Source organism: Protopterus annectens, chromosome 10.part0 (assembly GCF_019279795.1).
Source record: "Protopterus annectens isolate FY-2018-M chromosome 10.part0, PAN1.0, whole genome shotgun sequence".
Taxonomy (NCBI): Eukaryota; Metazoa; Chordata; order Ceratodontiformes; family Protopteridae; genus Protopterus; species Protopterus annectens.
This window is the reverse complement of record NC_056744.1, coordinates 191475947-191492314: the sequence shown is the minus strand read 5'-3', so window position 1 is coordinate 191492314 and position 16368 is coordinate 191475947. Positions and strand designations below refer to the sequence as shown.

General features: G+C 38.8%; 1 protein-coding gene across 1 annotated transcript in view; it reads right to left on the bottom strand.

The window, feature by feature from the left end:
• LOC122814108 (extracellular calcium-sensing receptor-like) overlaps nt 1-16096 on the bottom strand; it is a 172321-nt gene extending 156225 nt beyond the window's left edge. The window contains exons 1-2 of the mRNA XM_044086723.1: nt 15999-16096; nt 11924-12212 (exon numbers count right to left, since the gene is read on the bottom strand). Of these exons, the coding sequence (XP_043942658.1) occupies nt 11924-12212; nt 15999-16096 (387 nt within the window). The remainder of the gene's footprint in view (nt 1-11923; nt 12213-15998) is intronic.
• Between the last annotated feature and the right edge of the window lie 272 nt (nt 16097-16368).

Sequence of the window (16368 nt, the reverse complement as noted above, 5' to 3'; positions counted from 1 at the left end):
TATGTTTAGCTAAGGTATTCCTCATATTATACATCCTAGTCTCATAAAGATGTTGACGAATCCCTTCATCGAAAGAGCATTTCATCTTCCCTACATAAAAACAATGGCAAGCTATACATCTAGCTAAATAGATGAGATCAGTAGTGGAGCAATCAGCATAAAAAGAAAACCTATTCATTTTTCCTGTAGATGGGTGCTTAAAGAAATTCACATTCACATTTATATATTTACAATAATTGCAAGCCCGGCAGGAATAAGTCCCTTGTCGATCAGATTGTAGCACAGCACTCCTGCCATATATCTTATAACATAATAAGAGCGTTAGGGTTTCCTATTCTTAAAGGTGAACTTTGGTTCCTCCCCAACAAAAGCCCTTAAATTATCATCTGCCATCAATATATTCCAGTTCTTTTTAAAAACATCACAGATGGCTTTAGTATCAGAGAAATAAAACACAGGAATCCCAACCTTAAAACAATCAACTGCTATTGTATTACTCTCTATTGAGGGTTGCACAGTGGAAAAATAGGGTTTAGCTCAACCTTTAAAGACTAGTTACCTCAGTCTTGGAATAACCTCTAGATCTAAGATCAGCTTTGAAACTGGGCAACTGATTGACAAACTCTCCCTCCTCACAGAAATCCTCATCCTTTGGCCTTTAATTATATTCCTATAGATATATGTGGGATGCATACTGTCCCTATGTAAAATGCGATTCCTTCTCCAAGATTTTTTATATAGATTTGAGGCAATCAGCCATCAGGTTTTCTATAAACCCAAAGATCTAGAAACTCAATTTCTAAATCAGAATAATTCATAGTGAAATACAGAAACGAGGTAGTAGAACTGAGGTAATCTAAAAACCTTAGATGATCAGACTTAGATCCACTCCATATTAGAAAAACATTGTCCACAAAATGTTAACAATGAACAGTAAATTTAGCAAACCCATTCCCCACAAGTATTTGTGTATTCTCAGTGCACTAAAACAGCATTAACATAGCTGTTAGCACAGGAGGTGCCCATGGCAACCCCCACACTAACTCTATAAACTGACAAATAAGATTGATTTTCATGACATCATACTTTCTGTAGTTCATGAGAAACTCCTTAGTAAAATCTAAACCTATATCATTACATATAAGCATGAACAAAGCTCTGACATCAAATGTCACTAACAAAATGTCATTAGCTATAGACAAATCACTAGTGTATTCATAAAGAGAGGATAGGAACTGTTTAGTTTCCCTCAAGACTACTGTAGGGACCTTATCCAAAGCTGGTCTCACCATTTTTTTCAATATATATTGATAATGTTTCTGTGAGCTACCCCCTCCCCAACACTATTGGTCTCAATGGCGAATGCTGTGAATGTTTGTGTATCTTGGGGAGAATGTGTAAAACTGGGAATACAGGACAATCTACCATTAGATAGTTATAGAGTTCTCTCATAATACACAGACTTAGAATACAATCATATAACTCTTTATGTAACCTAGAAATAATCATATCCAGCTTATCTCTAGTCAACACAGCATAAGTGGAGGTATCTGATAACAAAGCATACATACTAGCAGAATAGAACTTTGTGTCCATAAAGACTATGGCACAGCCTTTGTCAGCTGGGTGTATAACTATATCGTTCATGACCTGCAATTGACTCCACACCAAATACTTTACTCAAATTAGAGATTCTCATGTCACTCCTTTCTAAATGGCTCAATCTTTCCACTAAGTCCGATTCAAACACATTCATAAAAGCTTCCAATAAAGGATGTAGGGAAAGTACAAATGTACTAGGTCTCTTAAAAGCATTCCTTGCCATGTCAGAGGGATACATCAACTTCAACATTCCCATTAAAACATTTCAGAGATCTAATACGAGATCACAAAAATCAGAGAAGTTTTGTTAGTGACATTAGATATCAAGTCTTTGTTCACGGTTATACATAACGATATAGGTTTAGATTTTACCAAGAAGTTTCTTGTAAACTACGCAAACTATGATGTTGAGAAAATCAGTCTTATTTGTCTGTTTATAGATTTAGTGCTGAATAATAATGTGTTCCTCTTTGAGGAGAATTTTTATACTTTTGTGCTAAGTTGTTTGATTTTATTATTTTATATTAAAGTGTTTTAAGTTTTAGCTTCACTCTGCATCCTGCTTCTGCCTGATTTGTTGTTTTGTCTTGTTTTTGGGCATGAGTTACTTTCACTGGACAGTTTAGTTTGCCTTTTAACTTTTACATAACACTTGGATCTGTGCTGACCTCAAAATATACAAATGATTTAAAATGGATAACTGTTCATGAGAACTCCTTGCACAAACTACTGTAGCACAACTCATAATAAATAACAAAACAGAAAACCAATATAAATATTCCTGTCTCCAAGAAAACCTTCCCAATGTCATCCCAATAAAAACGTTCTGGTTTCCATAATCTAGCCTCCCAGACCTCCATTAGTTAACATAACAGTAATAATTACTGTAACATCTCTAGTACAAAACAGGAGTTGGATTCAGAAAACCTTTCTGCATCATGCTATGTAAATTTGTGAGTCAAGCAGCTCTGCACAGGGTGTATGAAATTCAGAAAACCCAGCTACATGATGTGGCCAGTCCAAATGATGTGGTTGGCCATGCTGTATGCTAAAGACTGTGTAATGAAGTGGCATAAATGATAATGAGGCAAAACAATATGGTGGAATGATTAAAAAATGTTTAAATACCACTCAGTGAAGCTGTACCAGCAGTATATCTGAATGCAGCCATATGGTGGTGTTCAGATTGACTAAATCATGAAGTTACATAAATGGTTGCTGCAGACATAGTAAATGTGTCTTTGCAGGAGGCTCTTATTGCAACTACTATGCCTGAAGATGCATGACATTATTCATGGCACAGCCAAGTCATCCACTGCTCTTGACATTTTATGGCTTCCACGACCCAGACTTTATCGACCGGTACTATGTTGATAAAAATGAGGGCAGCCACAGTGGTGCAGCGGTTAGTGTTGTCACCTCACAGCAAGAGGTTCTCCGGTTCGATCCTCGGCTGGGGTGCCTTCTGTGCAGAGTCTGCATGTCCTCCCTGTGGTCGCGTGGGTTTCAACCGGATGCTCCGGTTTCCTCCCACATCCCAAAGACATGCTGTAGGTGGATTGGACACACTAAATTGGTCCTAGGTGTGTGTGTGCGTGTGTGTGCGTTCCGTGGAAGGTTAAGCGCTGGACTGGCAACTCGACACTGTAAAACTCTACTACCAATCATGAGCGAACAGGTGACCCGCTGTGGTGACTCCTAACTGGGAAAAGCCAAAAGAAGAAGAAGAAGACTATGTTGATAAGAACAACATCCAACAAATCAGGGAAATGTGTCAGCCTTATCTGTAGCCCTGAGGGAGTTATGGACTAGTTATCCCAGTGGATACCAGGTATGTGTGGCTTTATGTATATTAGCTACAGGGACATTTCAGTGACTACTGGGGACATAGTGGGGGTATTTCTTGCCTCTGCCTCAAGAATGCTCTATCATTTACTCAATGACATGCTTCAGCATGTGGAGGGAGCATATCAAGTTTCCACATACCACAGAGAAGAGGTAAACACTATGCAAGATTTCTGTGATATAGCCCATTTCTGAGATAATGGGGTGGCCGCAGATTGTACATTAAATAATGGTCCCACCTGGTGAACTGGTAAGGAAGGAAGTAAATGAGCTGTTAAGGGTATCATTCCATCAACTCTCAGGTGGTCTGTAATGCACAGGATATAATCTATAATGTATGTGCAGACCACCCAGGCAGTTTTCATGACTCCTACATATGGCACACATTTGACCTGCACCTACAGTTAATGGGGCGGGGGGGGGGGGTGATTTCCCACAGAGACATATTTTTGCTGATGCTGGACATGCCCTGGAATCCTGGCTCAAGACACCCATAATAAATCCACACAATTAAACAGACAAGGTACAACTCTGCATTATTACAAGCTAGAAACATTACTGAGCATGCATTGAACTGCTGAAGGAATACTTTAACTGTCTGGATTCATCTGGTTGTACACTGCAGTAGGACTCTGCCATGTGTACCAAAACACTTATCATGTGTACAGTGTTACACAATTTTATACTTAGGAAGCAGTTACAACTGGGTGGGCTCTTGCACAGGCAGCATTTCTCAGTGCAACAGGCAGCAGAAGGTGGTCAGATGAGGTGTCAGAGGAGGAGCCAGTAGCAGGGGATGATCCTGACAAACAGAGATAGTCACAGTATGCCATGGTACTAGCAAAGAAGCAGTGGATTGTGCATAGCTTCATAGCACAGGATACAATAGTTAAGCAGATATAATATAATAAAAATGATGCATACTAAAGCAACACTAGGCTGTCTGTGCTGTACATCAGACATAGGCAACCCAAGTAACAACAGACAAAAAGCAGGGTACAGTTATTATCATTTATACAGGTAGAGAAGGGAGTGCAGCGGTGCATGCCTTTCACTGGAAAGTGTGTTAGTGTCGGTGCTGAAGTGTATAAAAAGTTCTTATGGGAAGTGTCAGAACTGGTAACAGGAAAGGTTTAAACTTAAGAAAGGTCAGTGTATGTGTATGATGTCCTTGGGGCTGTGGTGGTGTAAGTGTGTATCTGCAGAAACACAGCCTCTACAGTTGGTGCAGCAGCACTGCATATCTACCTATTGGACAGCTCCAGTTCATGTATAACAGAAGTTTCAACATCCCTATGTACACCTTTGCCCATAAGAGCTGTCTCTGAAAAAAAATTGTACTAGCTGGATAGATATTGGTGTGCTACATGACCTCAACTGGTGTCTGCTAGCAGATGTGCCAGCATGATGATGTCTTTGACCACAGGGATGCCCTCTCCTGGGAGTAGACTCCTCCACAACAGAGGTTGCTGCAGAAATGTTAGCACTGTGAGAGTGGGATGTCACAAATCTGTGGTCATGTTGACTAACATCAGTGGCTATAGCAGATGACCAGCTGTGAGGATGGCCTCTTGCCCCTGACAAGTGAGCAAAAGAAGACACTGCACAGTTCAGTGGGTGATTCAGTTTATGAGTGGAATCATGCATAGGACACTTGCACTCCCATAGGTCATAATGCACACCCTGGATCACCCTGACTATCTCTCCCACTTCTGTGGTGGCACCAACCTCTGACTCAGTGATGGTCCTACACATATGTTGGATTGAAGCCACTGATAACCCAACATGAGGGGTAGAGTTGTAACTATGTCTGTGCTGAGTACCGCAACTAACCCCTTATGGACCTCATTGCCTAAGAGTGCTAGGTGCATATTCATACATCTGCCTACTGGGGCCAACATACTTCTCTGATTAATAGTGTTCCCATCAATCGATCTCTCCTATCTCTGATGTTTATATAGCTTGGATGTCTGCAGACATAGAGACTGTGTCCATGGTCTGCTTGGGGATGTGTTGGTCACACTCTCTGTGATAAAATCACCCTCTGCACCCCCTGACTGTGGCTACACATCCCTGCCAAAATTATCAGATCCTACACATCCTTCTTCAGGCAGGTCAGTTCCATAACACTGGTGCTCAGGAAAGAATCACCTGTAAATACAGCAAAGTAAAAAAAATATCCAGAGTAAGCATGGCCAAGCACCCCAACTACACATGCAGCTGATATGTTTACAGCCATAAATATAATAAAAACTAATGCCCTTGGTCAAATCTTGTGCAGACGATCATGCCAATTATATTGCTTATGTACCTATATACCATAAGTAAGATAGAGTTAAGGAAATCTATATTGAGTAAAAGGTAAAGAAAATGTGCAAGTATTGATATACAGAAATAGGACAAATACCTGGGGCATCTACAGTGGAAACTCTCTAAGGCCTCTTCAGCTCTGTCCCAATATTTAGCACCATATTGTGGATCTGTATGGTGGTAGTACTGCCTTTAAGAGAGGCCAAGAACAGGTCCACCTCCATAAGAGGCTGTTCAGTTGATGGTCCCACAACCATTCAACCTTTGTCATGTGTTCCTGCAATATGGCTTCTGCTCTGTGAGGTGCACCACTGATCATATCTGTAGCCCTTTGGTGGACCCTTTCATAGCCACTGTCCTGCCACCTACTGCATTCACATTTCTGACCATTTACTCAGAGGTCATAGTAGGGCTGGTTGTCTGCATGGACATCAAAGAGTGCTGGCCATAGAGATGGAGGGCCAGTAGTACCAGTCATTTACAACGTTTGAGAATTTGAGTGGACGTGGATTACACATCAGATGCTGCAGGCATTTTGTTTATGTGTCAGGTTCATTAGGTACTGCTCTGTTGGTACGTAAAATGATGACATTATTAGCCTTGCTCCTGATTGGACCTTACATATCTTTTCAGTATTACTGTCCTCTAGGCCATATAGTATACTGTATTTGTCCTTATGAGTTAGATATCTGTATCCACATTCTTTACATAAATGTCAGACATATATGTGAGTGCATATTTCCCTCACAACAATCACAGAAATGCATCTGATGAAGAGCACATGGTCATTATAGCAGCTCTCTTACAAGTATGTAAGGCATCCCACACAAAAATAGCATTGAACAGTACTTTGAATATCAGCTCAGGAGTGTGTCTCCCATCCAGCTTATCAATCCTGCAGGCTAATAAATTAAATACCCTTAGAATCTATCCTCAAGGCACTTTGACCAACACTTTTAGAAGTACAGGCAAACTATGAGCCTTTATAGGCAGCAGGCTAAAGAGCAGTCAAAAACAACTGTCAAACAAAGGAATAGATCTGAAAAATGTAGCAATTACCTTATACAAGCAGATATGCTAGACAGAAGAACGTTTTCTCCAAAATCATCCTCAACATACTGAAACTCTTTTATCATTGTTTTCTTCCATAGTACGGTTAGGCTGTATGCATCTCACCATACTTATACCTTATTGAATCATGCCCAGATGCAATAATTGTGCTCATTATTGTTTCTGAATCACTCAATTTGCATGATGAGCGCATCTGTTAAACATTGTGCAGATTTCTACATGATGCCTTACATAAGCCTGGGATTAGGTGGGCAGCACTGCAGTTACATGGTCAGCCTATGCTTTTAGGGATGAGGGAATTGTCATACACGTTTAACCATCTGCAGATGGAGTCACTGGAGATCATATCTTCTCCACAGCATACACAGGGATGGAGAGCAATCATGTCTGACACCTCAAATTGCCATTGGATCCATAGCAATACAGAACTTATATTTTCTGAGTTTGCCATCCATCACATAAATGAGGTACCCATGGATGCTCGTCATTGTGCAGCAGCTCAGACATGCAATGACTGTTTTGTGTATCACTTCCTTGACTTTTTCCCAGAGATTCTCCAAGGTGAGATATCATGGCTGTATTAGGAGAGAGTAGTGCTCCTTTTAGAGCCTACATGCGGTGTGAGGAGGAGTCTAAAAATTTTTCTGGACTCCCACCATAGAAACTACAGCCTAAGCCTCCTGCAGGAGAGCTATAAAGAGCCTCAGTATAAGATTGACACCTAGACAGTTAAGGCAAGACATTTTTTTATGCTGCAGGCATCACTCCCATGTGGAACAGTGCCATCGCTCTTACAGTGACTTGAGGTACTGCAGTCCTAGCCTCCTGTGCCAATGAGAGGATGAAGTTAAACATCAGACACTATCTCTATGATGTAAGCATAAATTATGATAGCATAATAAGAAACCTGCCACTGAGCGCCATGTAAAAATTTACATTATATCCTTTTATGTCAATGGATTCTGAAGAGGTTGAAAGGAATAGACAGCTGCAAAGGAGGACACTGGAGCACCTCAGGGAGTTCAAGGATAAAGTTACATGCTTCATAATGTCTGGCTTTTATATTAACAGTAGAAGAGATTAAAAAATACGTCGTTACACTAGTGCCACATATGTTGCTACTGGCACAGCTCAGAAGTAGCAGTATGACTGTACAATCTTAGATGCGTTTTTGTGAATACTTTCTCCCGTATAGGTGGACAAGTTGGACATGATGTTAAGGCTCTGTTTTCATATTGTGAGGATACCTGTGGAGTCAAACCCATACCCCTGCCCCACAGCTGTGTTGTCATGAGAAATATTTCAAGTATATTTTTCTGTCTCAGTAGTATAACTGCAGCACTACATGGACTATGTATGTAAGATCATCATTACCACTTTAATGGACATTTTCCCATATAAAATATATGTTTGTTACCTTTATCTATCACTTCTAAATAAAATATGTATGTCTAAGCAGCATGATTACTTTGTATGTGTGGATTAGTCTCATACATCAGACTGCATCTCTGACCACAAGTAGCTGTTGGTCAATCTGACTAGCTTATCCTGATAATCCTTTACATGTCACACTGCATGTGATGATGGCTGCTGGTTTAGGTTCCTCCTCCCCTGCATGTATGAAGGCAAACAGGTTTCTGAAATTCATGAATATTCACTGGTTTGACAATCATATTTTGTTTAACTGTATCAGTATCGGCATTGATAACATATCGATCTCCTGTTTCTTAAAGACATGTTTATTTTTTTTTGGCGGGGGGTGGTCTGTCTGCATATCTTTTACTACTGCATACAATAGCACAGCAGCCTACACCCAAATCACTGGCAAGGCCTGTTGGCCCCCAACAGGTGACAGGAACTTCATCACCACCACCAGTGGAAGTATCCAACATATCTGGATCCCAGCCTGGTACAGTTGCCTCCACACCTCCTGCCCTACCTGTACCGCTTATATCTGGTATTCCTGCACCAGTAGCTGGTACAATTTTACCTGGTGGTTGCAGCCTGAGTGGAGGTGGCAGCTAACAGAGATTGAGGGGGATATTATCAAAAGGAGGTGGGATGTCCACATCAGACAAATGGAGGACATTTTCTGGTGACTTGGGTCACATCCCTGTCCAGCCCTGGTTTCACCATCACAGCCTGGGCTCAATGATGACAGTACCCAGGGTGAAGACTAATCTCTCACTGGATTACAGCTGGCAGAGACTGCAACTGCGAACATTCATTCTTATCACCCAACCTTGTGTTCCCCTTCCTTTTGTGTTCCCTGTTGGTCACACACTCTTTCCCTCAACATAGTCTTCAATCCATTTTGTTTTGTGGTTCTTTTACCATTGTGTTTCCCTTCCTTCATTATCTTGCCCCACATTCTTTCAGCCATGTCCATCTTGCTTTACTATGTAACCTAAGTAACTATTTTACCTTCATCTTACTTTTCTTACTTCTTTTCCCAACTTTCCCTCCTCTTCATAAAAAAATAGAATGGCTGCCTGTCCCACAAAATCATATTTCCTTCCTACCCAACCTCCAATCTGCTCATTCCTTACTTGCTCACCTTCTATTCTACCCTCCGTTTGCTTCCTCTTTTTCATCTATTTCCTTCATTCCCATTTCCAACCTTTAAACTGTTCCAAAAAGAGATAAAGACACCACACACATACCTATGAAGGGATTCTACAGCACATAATCATTTTGGAGTTATACTGAGTACAATGTGCCTTGAAGAACACAATGTCCATGTACAACCAAGATAAATGGCATTGCTCATTGTATTGCTACAGTGAAGTACAATGTATATCATGCACCATGTGTACTGATCTTGACTGCCATTAGAGGTGCAAATGAGCACCATTATGCAGCAGTTGGCAGATATGGACTAGGGTAAAACTTATGCCTTCAGCCTGACTGCTTCCATGGCTCACTTTGTTCATGAAGTGATTTATAGAGTGTCAGTGCACAGAGTGGAGGAAACAAATCCTCTCAATGTTGTATTTTTTTCTTTTTCCACTTTCAGAATACAAATGTGTAGCAATCACCTAGTGTGTGCTTTACTGACAACTTTGGCATAACTTTGTTTGTGGGTCAGTTTGTTAGTGAAGTACTTTGTAGAGCTCAAATAATGATGGTTGAAGGGATAATACCCCTCAGGACTGAATGTTTTTTTCTGCTTCCATTCTGTAAATGTGTAACTATCTCCTGCAATGTGCTTCTCTGACACCTTCAATATAACTGCTTCTATGGCACACCCTGTAAATGCCTTTTATGATAGAATGCCATTAAAAAGGTAATGGGTTCAAATCCAGTGAGGCCTGCATTTTTTTCTGTTTCCATTCTGTAAATATATGAAATGTAACTGCTATTTATTTCTGACAATTTTAGTGCAACTTCTTTTATGGCTCACCTTGTTACAGATCTGTTGGGAAGAGTGTCACATAAAAGTGTTGATGGTTCAAATCCCTTTTATTACAGTGCAAGTGTACTGATTAAACTCTGATGATGTCAGGACTAACATAGGTAGGTCAAGCCTGTTACTTTTCTGTACCTCACCTATCATTCCCTCATTTCACATTTTCTAAGTTCAAGTACTTTAGACTGACATACAAGTACATGTCTCATGCCCCTTTCTTCCTTGCGTTTGACATCCCTTATTTGAACACTACCTCCCTTAACAATATTCTGTCCATTTCTGTTTATTTCTAGGATCCTACTGCTGTCTCTGACCTCCACTCTTAACATACTTCCCTTACTTAACAAAACCCTCAGTTTGCAAATGTCTGCAGAATTTGTTAGTCAAGGAATCCTCACTAATCCGGTCCCATTAATCAAAGGTGTTTTCCACCGCAAGCTGACGATGACCAAGAATCTTAGCTGCTGATCATTGTTTTTGTGCTTTAAGTGGCAGACTGCATTCATTTGACTGTGTAAGCAAACAGTATAGAGAACAGTTAGTGTATATCTATTGACTGAATGCCTGTATGCAATCTCTAAGTTAGTATATATATATATATATATATATATATATATATACACATACTAAGTAGCAAGAGCTATGAAAGACACAGCTCTCAAATTGAAGAGTGTAAGGGCTTTCCACTGCAAGAAAAAAATGTTGTCTTTACTTTTTTTGACTACTGTTGCATTATTTAGATTCCTTGTAATGCGTTTCTCACGTGGCCACCAGGATTTAAAATGCAAGCGTTTACTGCATTAGAATGGTATAATAAATGCATAAGTGCTGTAGGTTCCTAAAACAAGGTGTCCAAGATCCAGACAGGAATGCAGGGAGGAAGGTGTGTGATATATCTGTGCTTTAATATGGACGTACTGAGAAAGTGACACAAGGGGTGGGGTTGAGGGGATATACCTTTTCATTTCAGTTTTTCAAGGAAGCGATAAAAAGTAGAGAGGAGAGATCATAAGTAACAGTGCACGGGGTGGCACCAGAGGCATGTCGGGAATCAGACAGAGTGATTTATATGTTGCCTGTGCAACTGCCTACATCCTGGCCATGCTGTGTACGTCAGGTAGTGCTTCTAACTAAGAAAGGTAGTAAAGGCATCCAACATATCATAAGGGCTAAATGTTAATTAATTCATCTACTGATACAGAAGTCAGCAGCTGGAAAATCCATTATACAGAATGCTAAGCTATGCTACCCTGTGTAGATTTTTTTAATAAATCAGAGGAGTATGTAGTTACAGGAGGTCAAACACAGGCCATAAATTATATTCAGCAGTATAGTGTGTTTAAGCCATGCGTTAAATCATAAAAAACATGAAATATAATTTAAAACTCAGGTTGCATATACATGCTTTAAGAAACTTAAGGCAGGTACAACACCCCAAAACTGAAGACACTGGCTTCACTTCATTAAAGACCATGGTTCATTTTAAAGACTCTAGATAAAAAATGTTATACATGCTTTAGCATTTGTTTGTTCACTGTAATAAAACTAGACATTAACCTCACATTATGCAAAAAGAAGGTGCAGTGGATGCCTGCCTAAATGAGATACAAGAATTTCTAATTACATTTTTAAATTTCCTTCATATCAAAATAAAATAAGAGTTATAAAAATGATTATACTTCTTACCTGTGGATACCGATAGATTCCCAGTAGCCTAGCCATAACCAGTGAGGATGTTGATGGTGAGTCACCAATTATGACAAAGGGCATAGAGTGGCCACCACAATGGTAATTTGGCACAAAGCTGACTCCAGATAAAAGCTTCATGGTTACCTCCAGAGCTCTGGCTTCCAGGAAGCATGAATCATAGACTGTGTAACCCAGAGTAACATTTGGCAAAAGATGACGATTTCTGTTTATTTCATTAACGGCAAACATCACTGCAACAAAGAAACGATAGTAGACTATGCCAAACCTGCAAGAAACAAGCACCCACAAGTGAGTTAAGCACATTTTCAACTCAGCTACACATGATATAGTATGGTTTGATATTTGCTGACAAGGAAACATCATCAGCTATACATTTGGCAGTGGAATGATTCAGTCTGGGTATTTTTAATATATTTAAATGTCTATCTATCTATCTATCTATCTATCTATCTATCTATCTATCTATATATCTATCTATGTATTCATTGTTAACTGTGTAAATGAACAGATCGAAGGACCTTTTTGAGAGATGGCCCAGACCACAATGACAAAGACAATAACAAGTAAGAAAAAAGCATTACTGCCACTTCATAATAAATACTGAATTGTATGTAATGCAAACATATTGTACACCATATAGCACTGTAAGATGTTACTACACTGTACTAGAGAAAGAATGTTACATGGCTGTAGAAAAAAGGGGAGGACAACAATTATGCTGGGTAACGCTTATTGTCCTAAATAGTATTAAGCAGATTTTAGATTAATGTTAGCATGCAGGATACTACAGATGAAGCAGAGAAAGAAAGAAAGATCGAAAGAAAGAAGGAAAGAAACCATAGACCCGCACAACATATTCCACTTTAATTCAGAAAACAATTACTGGAGTTCATTCTCCAGTGTCAGTAATTTATTCTTAGATTTTTATATGGATTTCAGGTTTTTATTTATTCATTTATTTATTTATATATATTTTGTGATTGTCACTATGTCTTATAAGAAGAGTGAAGCTATGAAAGAGGTTTCAAAATTAACTGTATGGTACAAAACATGGATAAACCTTCAGCTGTTGACATTTATTTATGCCATTTCAAAAGACTCTAGCTAAAGCAAACAGGCTGAAGGTCATGAAGTTAAGTAAACCTGTCGCAGGAAATGGAAATGAAGGCTTTGGGAAGGATTACTTTTTCAATATAACATCTTACAACAGGTCTCACATACAGATCTAACAAATTCAAGAAAAACTTTTTAACTTTTCAGTCATGACATTGACAAGATATGAGATATGAATACATGCTGAAGGGAAGGAATAGTTCCAAATATACGCATTTAAGACATTTTGTGCACTTAAATTACTAGATAGTTGATAATATTCATACTGGGGTATAAGGAAGAGAAATGGATCAAATAATTATACTATCATAAGGAAAATATTCAACTGCAGCTTTAAACAAGCATGCTCAATACCCTACACAAAAAGCTCATACAGTTTCTATATATTACATATCTTTTACATTACATATATCTGTTCAAAGTGTAAAAAACTACAGGCAAATCCTCTGTGATATGACAGATAATGCAAACAAAAGAGATGCACTTACTGGGTCAGGTGAAAGAGTTATACAATTAAAACTAATTAAAATAAAAAAATATGCAGATTTGAACATAGCAATCATTATGCACATTATAAACTTAGCCTTAATAATTGGCTAAAAATCCCAGGAAAAACAAAAGTACAGAAAATGAAATATTTCTGACTATAGGCCTTTAAAAAGCTACTGTCATCGTTTTCTTTGCGTCAGTAAGCATGCAACCAAAAACACAAGCATTGTACAGCTCTATATAAGGCTACACTAGTTTTCAGAGCAGAATAATGTATAGTAATTAAGAAAATTGTTTAATAAGCTGATGCCAAGAGTGTGCAAGCAAACAGCTGCAGACATACACACCTCTGACAATTAAAAATGTGCTAGAAACTGCACTCTACTATTGTACTGTGTAAATGTCATCACATACACACTCTAGACATATGCAGTACAGTACTCAGAGATCCACTGATTGATACAAGAGACAAAAAGGCTTCAAGCTGTTCATCCAATGACATTACTAAAAAGAAGTAAGAAATATTATTAAATAATGTCATTGTGTATCAGTAATAATGCATGACTATGTGTAGATACCTGTGATTCCTCACGCCATTTAAAAAACTGTTTAGCATTCAGCTCCATCTTTCCCCATTCTGCCTCAAACTATTCTAACAGTTGTAGCTTGCTGATGTACAATCCCATTACATGAATTGTGTTCTTTGATTATCACATAAACTTGAAGGCATATTTTGATAATATTGTCAAGTAACTTACAAAACTTGTCATGCAATCTCAGTCTATGTTAATGCTGTAGTGTTTGCTTCTGTTTTTGGATGTTAACTACCTATTACCTGTCATTCTGGTTTTGGCAGAAATACTAGAATTATTAACCATCTGAATGCAAGTGCTACTGTCAACTAATGTAAAATCAGCTACATAAAATTCCGAATGCAGTGTAGACCTTAATATTAGTTTTTTTTTTTCTATTATGCCATTTCATTATTATTAGTGGTCCCTAAATTCTCATATAACATTGCATATTTTCTGGAGCATGCATACTGTAAAACTCCGGACTCAGGGCAATATTGAATATTGAAATCAATTATTTTTAACGTGGATAAACTGGTCCTTCTTAACTCATCTACCTCTAGATGAGGCAGTGCAAAAATTCAACTCCATACTCTTAAATATTCTTAATTCCCTTGCTCCTCTACAAACTCTACAAACTGTCAGAGTAAAATCACACAGCTTCCCTGGTTATCACAAACTGCATGCTCCCTAATACATAAAAGAGACAAAGCTTGGAAAATCTGGACCAAAACAATGTCCCCTCCCCATCTACAAACTTATAAAGAACTTTGCAGCCTTGCCAAGAAACCCATAAAGACAAAAAGTACTTCTACAACAAACATCAAAACTCTCACATGACCATTCCCAAGAAATTCTGGAATTCCATCAGTCAAATATTACATCCAGGTAACCCCTCCACACCCAATCCCTGCCCAAACAATACGCCCCAAGAAACAGCATCCACATTTAACATCTATTTCATAGTCACCATCAGCAAACTAATCCAAACTTCTAACTCTGTCAACCCTCCTGCTTTCCCTACTTCTTCTACATCTAAAAACACTTTCTCTTTCAAACCTTTATCTACAACCTATATATAAAACACCTACTTCTAAAATTAAAACCTTGCTGCTCCTCAACTGATAACCTACCTCCTCTCTTCCTTATGTGAGCTGCTAACTCCTTTGCCCTTCCTATCTCTCTCCTTATCAACTGCTCAGTAACTGAATCCAAAGTACCCTCTGTCTGGAAACAATTCTTTACTATACCCATATATAAAGGAATTAACTCCACTGAACTTTTTAACTTCAGGTCACTAGCAATTCTATCCCCTCTCTCCAAAATATTAGAAAAATGTGTTCATAAGCAAATCATGGGCTGCCTAATTCAAGAAAGCTTACTTATCCCCACACAACATGGCTTTCGTCCCAACCATAGTGCAACAACTGCACTCAGTGCCTTCACCAACACAATTGCACTAGCCAGAGATAACAAAAAGTAGTCTTCTGCCTATTCCTTGACCTCCCCAAAGCATATTGCCATAGCTGATAACCTCTCAGAACTAAACTCACAAACACAAAAATCCTTCAAATCTATTGAACAATAGCTTACTAAAAAACTGTTAATCTTACATTCAAATAACCTAAAACCCACTTTTTCTATCTCATCCCTTAACAATACTTCTATCACAGTAGGATCACATACTAAACTTCTAGGAGTCATTATAGATGACCAACTCAAATTTGACCTACACATACTCAAATAGCATCAAGAAAACCCACCGAAAACTTGGACTGTTTTAAAGAAATATAAAAATTCCTATCAAATGAGTCTAGAATCTCACTTTCACATGCCTACCTTCTCCCTAGTCTCTTGTACAGCTTAGAAATTCTTACCAAACTACAGATGTCTCTAGTAACCAAACTAGAATCAACGTATACACAAAGTAGCTAGATTTGCTGCTAACCAAACCATTCAGTCTCACCACTGTCATGCCCTCAACATCTTAAACCAGTTAGAATTTCCCCAACAACTACTTCTCACGCAGCTACAAATAATACACTCCATTCTGCACAAGACCTTATTCTGTCCTGTTGTCTCCCAACTAGTTTCTTTCTACACCCCTCCCAAGACTCTCTGAAGCACTTACCAAAATCTACTACAAATCTTCAAGCCTAGAACCTCCTCAATATGACAGAATCTGCAGTTACTCCCCTTGCCTCTCTTTGAATAAACTTCCACTGGATATTAGACGCATTAATAATT